The sequence below is a fragment of the Harpia harpyja genome, chromosome 17 (genome assembly GCF_026419915.1).
Source record: "Harpia harpyja isolate bHarHar1 chromosome 17, bHarHar1 primary haplotype, whole genome shotgun sequence".
In the NCBI taxonomy this organism is placed as follows: domain Eukaryota; kingdom Metazoa; phylum Chordata; class Aves; order Accipitriformes; family Accipitridae; genus Harpia; species Harpia harpyja.
Window position 1 is genome coordinate 25268740 of NC_068956.1, and position 12998 is coordinate 25281737.

The 12998-nt window shown below is 36.3% G+C and overlaps 1 protein-coding gene across 8 annotated transcripts in view; it reads left to right on the top strand.

Moving 5' to 3' along the window:
- PAN3 (poly(A) specific ribonuclease subunit PAN3) overlaps positions 1 to 12998 on the top strand; it is an 82889-nt gene that overhangs the window by 34453 nt on the left and 35438 nt on the right. For 7 of the 8 annotated variants that reach the window (XM_052812274.1, XM_052812273.1, XM_052812272.1 and 4 more), the window contains 2 exons: positions 1988 to 2149; positions 10993 to 11143. In XM_052812274.1, the coding sequence (XP_052668234.1) occupies positions 1988 to 2149; positions 10993 to 11143 (313 nt within the window). The remainder of the gene's footprint in view (positions 1 to 1987; positions 2150 to 10992; positions 11144 to 12998) is intronic. The other variant, XM_052812276.1, reaches the window with a different exon arrangement.

Below are 12998 nucleotides of genomic sequence, written 5' to 3' on the forward strand. Positions count from 1 at the left end.
GTTCCTCTTTTGTTTTGGTTCTCCTTTTCAAAATATTTATAGATCACCATTTATTATGGAGGATTAAAAGAACCCTTTATGAATAGGATTGTGTTTGGATACTGTGTTGTAGTCCAGTAGTCTGAGGCATTCTGTGCCCCTGCACTTGGTAGAACATGGAGAGAGATGGGGAAGCTGCCAGGGAAACTATTACTCTTCATTACGTTATTATTTCCAATAGCCAGGCTAAGGAAAACTCATACTGCATTGAAACCCTGCCCTAAAGTCCAGCATTATTTTTATGTCTGGCTTCTCAGACCTTACAGCTTTGGAGTTACGATATTAGTAGTCCTTCTGAATTACTAAGATGGTAAGTTGCCCAATAGTTGAGTGATTCTTCCAATAAACAACCACTATTTAGATTTTCCATGATCAGGTTTGCATTCGAACTATAGCAGGACTTTGTACTACTGATCACACAGTTTGCGAAATTTTCTAATTGGTATGGCAAAATTCAGTCTTTGTTGTTATTAACGTTGGTTAACTTGATCTTCATGGAGTTTATTGCCTTTGTTGTTCATAGTCAATGTTGGTATCATTGGAGGCTTTTTGTTGTGTGTGGATTTTTTTTTGGTTTGGGGTTTGTGGGGGCTTTTGGGGGTTGGCCTCTTTTTTTTTTTTTTTTTTTTTTTTTGGCAAATGAGGTAGTAGTGACTCTGCTCATTTTTAGAAGTTGAGGAGGGAATCTGTTTAGGTTTTGTTTTTGCAGCCATTTTATGGTAGCTTTGTCCTGTGTTTTACAAATTGTGTGTGAGTGGGGAATCTTCTCCAATTAGATTCTCACCTTGTTTCCTGAGGAACAATTTTTAAAATGCATATCAAGGTACACATTGCTAAGATTTCTAAGGTGCCAGATGAAGTAGATATCTGAATAAAGGTAAGTTAAGTTTTGATTACTTAAAAAGTGGTCTATATCCAGATGATGATAGTTGCATTTTCACATTAAAAAACCCACAAAAACCAAAAAAACCCCCATAGCAAAAGAAAAACAGACCAACCCCTGCAATTTGGTCCAATTGTTGATGATCTATATATGCATAGATACTGAAATATTTCTTTTGGTGGTATTTGCTATCTAGGTAGATACACATAAGTTTGAAAGCATAGAGCAACCTGGGGAACTTCTGTACTTTAGCTGTTTGAAAGCCTTTAACAGATTGTTGTGGTTTGGTTTTTTTTTTACAGTGTGCTTTTGTAATTTAATGTTCATATCATGCTTTATAAATAGTTTCATTTGTAGAGATCATTGCCAATGTAATAGAAATGTCACTTCTATTGAGGTGCAAGTACCTCATGCATATTCACTTCCTCAAGCATGTTTTATTTTCTCAATTTTAAGTCAGTTTCCAGTGCATTTATCATGGTAATTGTTGTCTGTTTTCACTTAAGACAGTAGCTGACATTAGTCTTTTGAATATTAACTTGAGCAGAAATGTTTTTCTCATTGAGTTCTGCTGCAATTGGCTACTCTGTTCTACCTGATTTTTAAAAGCAAGTCTTCAGGATATGAGTCTTGGCGAATTTGAATTTAAAAGGAAGCATACAAAAGCCAATGTTAATTTCTTGTTTGATAGAAATCTCAAGGGAAGTGTTCATTATTGTGATGTGATTGAAGGTATCTATTTGAGAAATATGGATTTTTTAAACAATTCCTCCTTTTTACAGAATTCTCCAATTTATACTCATATTTCAGTGGCTGACTTGTGATGGACAGTTTTGCTTACAAATAATTAGTAGTCCCTGAAGGTTATTTTCTTTTTTTTTAAAGTATTGTTTATTATAACCAAATAGTCAGGATTGAAAGGAAACAGTCTCAGATAAATTTTACTTGCAAATTGTTTCCTATTCCACCAATCCAGAAATCATATCACAGTGTAATACCTGTTTTAGTGTAGCTTTAGATGAGGGTTGTTAGGAGTGGCCTGGTTTCTCTCCTTCTTTTTCGTAGCCCAGGAAGTATCGACTGGGGATGCTGGATGAGAGGATAGTTCCGGTGGGATCAAAAGCAAGAAAATCAAAGAACCCTATCGGCTGTCTGGCTGACAGGTGTAAAACAGGAGTACCCATCAATATGGTTTGGTGGAACAGAGTCACAGAAAACAATTTACAGGTAAAATTATTTTTTACTAGTCACTTTTTCAGTATTTTGGATGCTTTATTTTAATTTTTGGACAATGTTAGAAGCAGTTACTCCAAATACGGGTTGAGATCAGATCAAATATTTATTTCACAAAGTAGGCATAGTGGCCCTCCAGGAGAGTGACTCGGAGATGTTTTATTCTCTTCACCCATTGCTGTGCTATGTACTTTGCTTGATAATGTTATAATCTCCAGAGGAGGAGCAAAAGTAATCACTAAATGTATTCTAAAAGCAAACAAACACAACCTTTTATTTTAATTATCACATGAGGAAGGTTTCTACTGGCAAAATGAGTAATCTTTGTTAAAATGATTGACACTTAATGCAAATAAGTTCACTCAGCACAGAATTTGAAGATGTCACTACCATGATCAGAAAGTGTAAATTCTTGATTTTTATGTTGGGATAGTTTATATTGCTCAACTTGTTTGTTAAACTTTATTGTTACTTTACTTTATTCCTGCATTTTCTTCAGCTCCTTAAGAGGGGGGAAGGTACAGCTGGATTTGAGCATCTCTGTACAGAAGTAGCAGGTTATCCTTGGTATGATAATGAAGGATAATTCTAGTCTAGGAGGAATCTGCTCCATGTCCTTTAAAATGGGGTGTAGATTGAAATTATTATAGTGGTGGGAACTGCAGCACTGCTGCTAATACTGTTTTGCACTCGTGCAGTGCTTTTGATTCTCCAGAGATCGTTATTTTAGTCTTTCTATAAGGGTTGTGTTCTTTTTGATGTTTTCTGAGTGAGGTGGGTAAATTGACAACAGACTTATAACTAGAATTTGTGGCACCTTAAGAGTTTCTTTCAGTTCGCTAAATTTCTGCCACGTAAGGGCCAACATGAAGTTAGTACGGGAGCCCTGCCAAATGCAAACCCAGTATTGATTACTTGATATTTGGACATCTTTGTGTTACTGGAATTGGGAGTCATGGGCAGCATGATGCAGGCAAACTGATGCTACATTGTGTAGGGGCATTTGGGCTCAAGTCTGTCTTGGCCCTTTTGCTGCTGGGGCAGCAGCACAGCCAATGGTGGAGAAAAGATGAAGCATAAAAGAAACATTGGTAGAAGGACCAGGTAAGGTTGCAGAGGCGTGGTTGGAGGCTGTGAAGCATTACTTTTCTCAAGGGAGATAAGACTGACAGATTGACTTTATCATGTGTATCTAACGGGGGTGTAAACCATAATTAGTAGACAGTTGCTCTGAGAAGAGAGAATCAGGGAGTTGGTCTTTGAAGTTCAGGTGGATGTTAAAGGGCAGGAGAAGCCTCGTTTGTACTCATGCCCTGCGTTGTTTTCTCTGCTGTTCAGTGTCCCTGCAAGGTTTGTCATTGATCTACTCCACTTAGAGTAGAGCAGAACAACTTAATGTTGCTGGAGAGCCAGTAGTCTGAGACTTGGAGCTTCTGGCCAGGAGCAATTGTCCAATTGTCTCCTCAGTACCTGTGCCCTCCAAAGTTGTGTTGGAAGTGTGGCAAAGGGAAGCTCAAGGTCCCCTGGCTTTCTGAGGTTAGTGGGAATAGCTTGGGATCAGCTGCAGAGCATGTGGCTTTTTAAGGGTGCAATTCCAGGCTCCTTTATTGTGCCAGAATCTTAGCTATGTAATTGATTTAAACTATGTACAGCGTAAGATTTTCTATTATACGGTACAATTACATAGCTTCTCATGGAGATGTGGGACTTAAGGAAAGCATGTATATGCATATGTGGTGGAAATAAGAACAGAAGCATGTTCCAGCTGTTGGAAATAGAATTGGTGGAGAAAAAGGAGGGATTGCAGAGAAACACGAGTCTGGCAAGACTGAATGGGGAAAAGTGTAAAAACAGGCTGCAGGTGAGGTTATGAGGATATATAAAGCTCTACACAGATGAGAAACCAAATTTTGTCTTGATGTTTTCATTCTAATCATTGTAAATCTTTATATTGTAGTGCGAACATTTTCAAGTTACCATTAAAACAAAGCTTGAGAATTGTTAAAAATAGGAAATTTTAATTATAAAAGCACAAAAAATGGCTGGCAAAGTTTGGAACATGAAACTATATAAAAATGGGTAGTTTAATACTGAGATTTCAGATTGACCTTTTTTTTCCTACTTGATTATGTGTGATCCACAGATAACGTTGCTCTTCCGTATTTTGAAATACAGGCTGTTTAGAAATTTTTGCAGGTGTGAATATACGTTATACAAACTAAATTTTGGCCAATGGTGAGTGCAAAGCAAAAAGTAGAAAGGTTAAATTATGATGGAGGCACATCTGTTTGAGGGTATGGGTTTTTTGTTTGTGTTTGAAGATGAGAAAGCAGAATTACATCTCAAAATTGCTGAGGGCTTGCAGTGCTGGGCAGGTATGGAAGCTCATGTGTCTCTTTGAATGTCCACTCTTCCAAATATATGATTTTAAGATGTGGGAATACACTATTTCATGGTGCAATGTTTAGAGATTTTTGTCTAAAAAGTGGCTTTTTTAAAAAGCAAGGTAGTTTACAACATGCATTTTAAAACAGTACAACTGTTTCTCATGCATGACTATGAATAATCCAGATCTATTATAATCCAGATCTATTTTCTTTAAATACTGTGTTACATGATTAAAAGTGAAGTCCACAGAGTGAATTGTGTTCTGGGTTGTGCATTAAAAAAGCGAAAAAAACCCAACCAAAAAAACCCTAACAAACCAAAGTTTGTTCTACAGTGATGTCCTACCCTATATTAGGAAATGTCCTGAGCTACTACACCACCACATGATACATATTATAACAGCAAATGGTAATTCTCCTTAAAATAGTAGGAATAGATACACTTTTAGTTATACAGATCAGTTCTTAAGCACCATGAATAACTAATTTTTTTGTTTGTTTCTTGAACAAAAAAACCCCACATAGAAATGAATTTTTCAAATATTTTGCATCAAGAACATGGACTTTTAAAACTTTACAGTTTTTACAGTTCCTTGAAGGATTTTTGTTAAAGAAATGTGGAAATATTCCAAATCTTTAAAAGTTTACTTTTTAGTGAGATCTGCTTGCCAACTGTAACAAACTCCGCTAGTAGTTTTATTTGTCTGAGCATATGTTCTGCTTTAAAAAGAAATAAATCTTTAGCCAACAAATTTTACCCAGTTGTAATGAAATTGTCTCTAACTTTTCTGCAAGGGTAGTAGAACAATACGGCTAATGATGTTGATGAATTGAAATTTGTTAGGGATTATTGTACGGGTGATGTGATGACTTGTCACAGTAATTGTGATAAGGTAGCATGTTGCACAAATTCCATAGTGGGAGGGAAAGAGACTTGCTTTGACGCCCTTGGTGACCTCCAGTGTCTGCTGGGCTGCTCTGACATCACAGAACGTGTCCTTCCCTGATGTCATCGTTAACAAGGAGTCCTGGAAACGGAGGGGTTGCAACGATGCTCTCTACGTAAAGTGAAGCTCCTTGTATGGTACATCTGCCAATTTAAAAAGAACAATGAAGAACCCCCCAAAACCAACAAAAAAATAACTGCGCATAAAAACACCAAGCAACGCTTTTGCATGTTTTTGGATTCCTAAGAGATATTCTGAAAACTATGCCAAAAATAGACCGGTAGAGGACTGCCCTGCTTTATAGCATGGGTATAGTTTAGTAGTGGTTTTCTGTACCCATTACAAGATTATGCAATTTGGGATGTCAGAACAGATCAGCATGAATTTGGAGGTGAAGGAGAACATGAGAGAACAAAAAGACTTGTATCCAGTTTTTAGAATGGTAAGTACATAGCACATTCTTCCGAAATAAAATGAAATTGGCCTACTTTTTGCTTTAGGTAGCTGGCTTTGGTCGAACGTGGGACCAGAACTGATCTAACGAAGTAGTGTTACAGCCACCAAACTGAGGTGGTGGCTCTGCTGCTGCTGTACAGCTCTCTGTGGTGGGGTGAGATGCTGGAAATGAGAGAGAGAAAAGGGTGGGATCCCTGCATGACCTTCCAAAGGCTCTATAACTTGTGCATCCCTGTGTTACAGCATACTTCTGTACTTAATGGCACTTCAAGGATTCATTTATGAATGAATGCAGCAGTGGGGTCTCAGGAGCTTATCACTGAGGAGCATAAAAACAAATCATATGTATTGAGAGTTGATGAAACAGGGATTTTTTCATTTTACTTCTGCATTACGGAAATCTGTTGATATGTGCAACTCCTCATGCTGCATGCTGCTGTGTAGTCCTCCCAGCAATGGTCTTCAGCTGAGATCCTTGGCTTGCTCTTTACTTTCATCTGCACCTTCCTTGAAATTGTTTTTCAGTGGTACCCAGGAAATATTTGTTTTTTCCCCTCCACACTATATTTTAATTGTATTTCCTTTTATATCTTTAAAAGCATAAAAGCCACCAGACAGATAAACTCTGTGCTGAATGGTGACACAAATGAGTTCTTTTATAGTCCTCCCCACCTTTTTTTTTTATTTCTCTTGTGGTTCCATCCTTACTAATTGCATCATGACTAAATTCAGCCTTCATTTGGACTGTATTTGTATGTGTTTTATAACATCTTGCATTCTCTGATGTACAGAAGTGTAGAAATTGTTTTTGTGTATGGAGCTGGATGGACGCAGTTTTGTGGTCTATCTTTGGAAGTTTCTTTGCAAAGCTGACTGAAAAGAGGCTCTTCTCTCTTTGAGAGAGTACAGACATAAAGCACCTGAAAATAGGGTATTTTGGTGAAATTTCTTCATGGAATCATTCTGGTAAGAATGCATGATGCAGATGCAAGTATTAATTCACATAATGCCTAGGGAAGTTGCTTCCCTGCTTTAGTTTGACAGTATTTTATGAATGTACTGGAAGAAGGGGGATGAGATTTAAACTGGCCAGGTTGAGAGGAAAAAGGAATGGTGGTTATTTTAGTAAATGTGTAAGTTGGAAGTTACTTTAGGTGGGTTTCTAGGCAAATCTAACAGCTGACAAAGCTGTACTTGTTTCTGTTTAATGCTGTTTGTTGAAAACATATTAATGTTTTGAAATAATTTTGTATGTGCCTTTTTATAGGACGTTTGCATTTGAAACTGAAAATGCAGTCACTAGTTTGTTGCATAGTGCTGACAGTGCTAGCTGGTTTTGCGTTTCTTGTTTGGGCTTTAGAAAATGCATTTGCTGCTTTTTTTTTTTTTTTTAACATCACAGTATTGCATAATTGATTACATGTCCTCTAAGTGTTTCTTGCATCTCCATTCTTTTAGTTACTCCCAAGGCCTAATGAAAGTCTTCAATGCCTGTTTTCTCTACCTTTTTTTACCAATCCTGATTTACTCAGATTTAAAATTTTAAGCCCGGTCTAGCATGAGTAAATTACTTTACTTTGAGGTGAGGAATTAATGACTAATGAAGTGAAAACTGTTTTAAAGCTGTGCTTGTAGGAAATTTAAACATAATACAGAATGAAGAAAATGTTTTTCACTGATTAGTTATAGATTATTTTCATTCTTATAAAAATTAAAGATGTTTTTACTCAACTTCATTTTGGGAAGTTTGGTAAGATTCTAGCAGAAAAACTGTAAAAATGCCCTGTAGGATTTTAAAGCATAGTCCCCTTTTAGACAGATTTTCAAGCTTACCGTTGTTCCAAATGTAAAACTAGCACTGGAATTTACGCTTTGTGTTATGAGTTGCCAGAGTGAAAGCAGGATGTTTTTCCAGGCCAGGAATATAATTTTTTGAATCATTGGCCATTAAGAATGTGGCTTCCTCATTTTGGCATGTTTGAATGCTCATTGGTGCAGAGTAGGTTGTCTACAAAGTTTGAAAAATAATGAAAAGATTAAATATTAAAGAACTGTTGTGATATTCCATTCCCTTGCTTAGTCTAGTCTAGTCACTTATTCTAGCCCACATGCTATGAAAGTGTTTGGGATATATTTTTTTTATTATTTTGTTGGAAGCAAAGTGTATACAGAAAAATTAGTGTTTCACTTCAGATGAAAACTTGTGTGCTTTTGGAAACATATTAAGAACTGCAACTTGACATAGATGTAAAGTATTTAAATGTGGTGTGAGACTTAAGCTTCAAATTTTCTGACAAAGTATTAACTAGTTTTGGCCACAAATTACTGAATTTTGTTGTACTAGTTTATGGTTAGTTCATTCTGGCTGGTGGCTGTGGAGCTCAGGAATTTTTCTGTATATAGAAAACAGCTTGAAAGTGGAAAGATCTTTTAAAATTGGAACAAAAATTTAAATCACTTTTTTACCAATGGGGATAGTCTTGGATTACAACTTCATGTTTGTAACATCAAAGAGAAGTAAAACAGGCTTTTATAGTAAAGGGTCTAGCTATGCAAATCAAAGCTGTTTACTCATATAAAATGCTTTCATCGAAGTTATATAGAAAGAACTTAATCTTATCAGGCTTTGATTCTGATCCTGAATTGTGATACCAAAAAATGGAATGAAAACTGAATTTCCATCAGGCTTGACCCACTGCTGTTCATAATTCTACAGCATAAACCCAAACTGCTCTAGCAGCTTCCTGGGTTTGACTCTCTCACTTGGATAAACTAAAACACCTATCAGTTAAAGTGGAGCTCTCAAGCAACTTCATTTTAAAATGATGGTGGATATTTAAGTAACTTTTAGAGACAAAAACTGGTCTATGAAAACTTGCAGAATGCATTTAGAAATACAAGGCAGCCCTGTTCTCTAGGCATTGTTTGAATCAGTTGGTGAAAGTGGCAAGAGTTTAGCCAGAATGGTGTGGATGGGATTTGGGGAACTCTCTCAGTTGCTCTAGGAAATGCTGAGGTTATCTTCTAGAAGGTGTCTTTCTCTCCACTTGCATGCTTCAATTTTTTTTGCCATGTCCTGCCCTTGTTGCCCAGTCGACACAGTATTTAGGTGTGGTAGGGCTGTGCATGTGTCATGGCTAGTTTTAGCAGTAGGAAAACTTAGATTCATGTAGTTCTTTGAAATGTTGTGTTTTTAGCAAGATGCTACAAGTTCTGTCCGTTGCTCTTGTTTTGGTTGATGATGACTTTTCAGCTGTATTCCTACCTGGACAAATTATACTTGGCTCTTTACCACCTCTGTCACTTTCTCCATCTTCAGTGCAGATTTGGCTGAATTGTTGCATGCCAGATTTTATCTAGAGGAACACCATTCTCTTTGTTATTCCTGTACCTAAAATTCAGATAAGTCCAGAATATTACCTTTTGAGTTTAAATGTATCAGTTATTTGTTTTCAGTCTGTATAATGCAACTTACCTTTTGTTTTGCTGCATTAGTGTATACCTTAGCAAGTTTTCCTTAACTAAATGTGATTGTAGAGTTTTATGATCCTTATGAGCTTTTTACCCATGTAAATCTAAGTGTTTTACTTCACCAGTGTACATATTTGGTTATAGGTGTTCTTTGAATATTCAGACTCGTGCACATGACTAATATATAGCATCATAAGGTGGTTAGTGGTTAAAACTTACTGTGTGATTAAAGGTGGAATATTCTTACCATTTGCTTTTAAACCTGAGCATCCTCTTTAATTTTACAGCTTTTAGAATCCTCTTTCTTTGCCGGTGCTTTGAAATACATTAGTAGTATGATATTTGGCTGAAGTATTCAAATAAAGATATTAAAAACAAATTAACACAAAAAAGAATACTTTTCAAATAATTTTCTTTTAAAGTAGTCTAAATTAGTCTTCTGTAATCACACTTTACTAATTTGGCACTAAGTTAACTTCTGTGATGCTACTTCATTCATATTGGTAAAAATCAATATGGGTAATTTAACTAACAGTTGATATATTTGGTAATTTTAAAACTGCCTAAACCCAAAGTGATCCAATATAATTTGCTTTAAAAAACCATTATGGATTATCTTGACAGTATCCTTTGTCTATTGGGAGTTGTTAATATCTTCTCATTTTACTACTTTTGTTTAGATGCTTTTAAGAGGTACTCCGAAGATTACTTAGTAAACTTAACTTTGACAGTTAATAATCTTCAGGCTTTTCAGTGTGTTCATGTAATAATTGGTTTTATTTCTTGGCTTAATTTCTTTTTTTCTTCTACTAATGTCTTTTATAATTGGCTGTCCAGTAATAAGCTTTTTGCCTTTTGAGCTCTAATTAGGATTTTCTTTTTCTAACCCTCTCTACCCCAAAACAAATAAAAAATCCAACCCAAAACTACAAAGCCCTGTGCACAGATTTTAATAGGAATTAAAAGTTGATTGTGTGATATGTTTTATGTACTAATAGATAATGAGTGATTGATGGTCACTCTGCTGCTATTGTTTCTGTGGTACCAAATTAAGCCTCTTTATTAAGGTGCTATGTAAGTGGAATAGGTGATTAAAACTGAAGTTAACTTCAGAAAAAAGCCTGTTTGAAATGGAGGCAGGGATGCCTTCTTTAGTAGGAATCATTTTTACTGCCTTAATTTGAAACTGCTACTTAGTTTGAGATGAAGTCTCTAAAGTCATGTAGGAACAGTCTGTGCAGCAGTGGCAAGGCTTTCTCGGTGTCAAGTCTGTTCTCCAACTTTATAATGTAATGCATATGGAAAGCCTTTTGCAAAGCGTTTATATGAGCTCATACATCAGCTGTTCATATGGAAAGACTGCTAATGCTACTTCAGATGTAAGCTAGAAAAACCTTTAAATTAGTTTGTGCAGACCAGCTTCCAGTACTTGCTGTTCTTGTCAACAAACTATATGTATCTTAAAAATATCCTCTGCACTTGGTAGGCTTGCCTAGAAAGTATTTTCTACCAAATAGGCACTGTCCATCTCTTCACACTTAAAATAAACATTTAATTTACATTTGTTTTTAAACAGACACCAAATCCTTCTGCAAGTGAGTTTATTCCTAAAGGAGGATCAACCTCCAGGCTGAGTAATGTATCCCAGTCAAGTATGTCTGCCTTCTCTCAAGCCTTGTTCTCTCACCCCTCCATGGGAAGTCCTGCTACTGCTGGGCTAGCACCAGGTAAGTTGAGAGTAATGATTTGCAGTACAGTTGCTTCTTGTTAACTTAATGCCAGACATAACCCTGTATAGATAGTGATCAGGTTTATTGGGTACAAATGTAGCCACCTCCTACTTTAGCTTTTAATTTTAAGACAGGCTTCAAGCATATAAAAGTGCAGGAACTTGGGATTTATCTTCCAGTAGTATAGAAATCACACTGCAGGCTGTGAAGTCTGTTCAGCCACAGCAGCGCTGAAATGAACTCAGCCTAACTTACCCTGCCCTTTTTGGGGAAAAGGGGTGCTGAGCTATCACATACTGTGCTCTATGGGGTTCTTGCCAGAGCAGTATCTGAAGATCATTTAAACTACCCCTAGTCTAGAAATGCACTGCAGTCTACAGCGAATGTGTGCTCTGATTATCACGCATTGATCTGCTCTCTTGATTTGTTTCTAGAGTACATAATCTAGAAGTAATTATTTTCAATGTTAATGAGTGTGTATGAGGACTTAAAAAGTAGAAGATAAGCATATTCTAAAATAATTTGTCTTGCAAAGTAGTGTTAATTGTTATTGTGTCTGTCATGCGTAATCTCATTTTTAAGACCGATTTTATATTTCCCACGTTTAAAACTCTTACTGAAATGTGTTCCATGCAGTCATACAATTCTGAGTGAGTGACAAGATTTTTTTTTTTTTTTTTTACACTTAAGAAGTTCAAGCTCTTCATGCATCTTTTGGACTTCTGATCTGAAAAAGTTAGCTTCATTCTAATAATTTTTTTTTTTTAAATAAAATGAAATAGTTTTAAGATATAACCATCAGCAGATCTGGATATTGCACATCGCAGATCCTTCAGCGAGTTTCTATGTTTACTTAAACCTTTGGCAATCTCTTGCGATGGACAAGAAGCATTAGGAAGCTGCCAAAAGGCAGAGGGGCAACTATTGTAATTGTTTGGTGTTTTTTAAACCAGTATTGGCACTTACCATCTCTTAAACGGAACTTCACTCTCTCCTGATGCCAGGGGATAAATCTCGGTGTCAATGTGAAAGAAGCCAGCACTTAGCTCGCATGTTATAACTATTGGAACAGGCTAGGAAAGTGAATGATGTTTCTGCTGACCAAATTAACATGTTGCAGTACTGTGTCTGCTTCATACTATATTGTGCTGTACAGTCTTATTGGAAAACTGTTGTGTTTATATGCCTCTCAGCCTTGTCACCTGGATTGAAAAGTGTATAAAGGAGTAAATAGAATACAGTAAAATGATCTACTTTTGGAAAGTGTCCAGTGGGATCTCAGAGGGATCCTTCACAGTCCAATTTCTTTACTCTCTGTAAGTAATACTTGAAAGGATAACTCTGTTGATGAAAGAAGTTCATACAATGATTTGAGCTCCTAGAAATATAGATGCCAATGCTGAAAACTAGCTAGGTTCAAATACTGTTGTTTTTGGATGAGAGGGATAGGGGAGAATTCACAAGAGCTAACTTCAGGCAAAGTTGCCTTGTTTCCCTGCTCTTCCTGTATAATTAAAAAGAGAATAGTTCAGAGTAGGGATCTGGGTTGGGTGCTCTTAATTGCGCTAGAAGCTTCTTTCTCTACACTGACTGAATTTTGTGAACCTAAACGTCCTGTGTAAATAATACTCATAGACATTTATTTTTATTTAAATGGTTTAGCTGTCAATAGTATAAATCCAAAAAACCCTTCTGTTACCTCAAGGTGAGTTAGGAGGTGCTCTTTCTAAAAGATTAGGCTCTTAAATAAGAAAGCAGTATTTATGTGTGGGAAAACGTCACCATTTAGGTCATACTGGATAACAGAATAAAAAAACCAACATTTAAATGTGTTATGAAATGGTAATTAAAA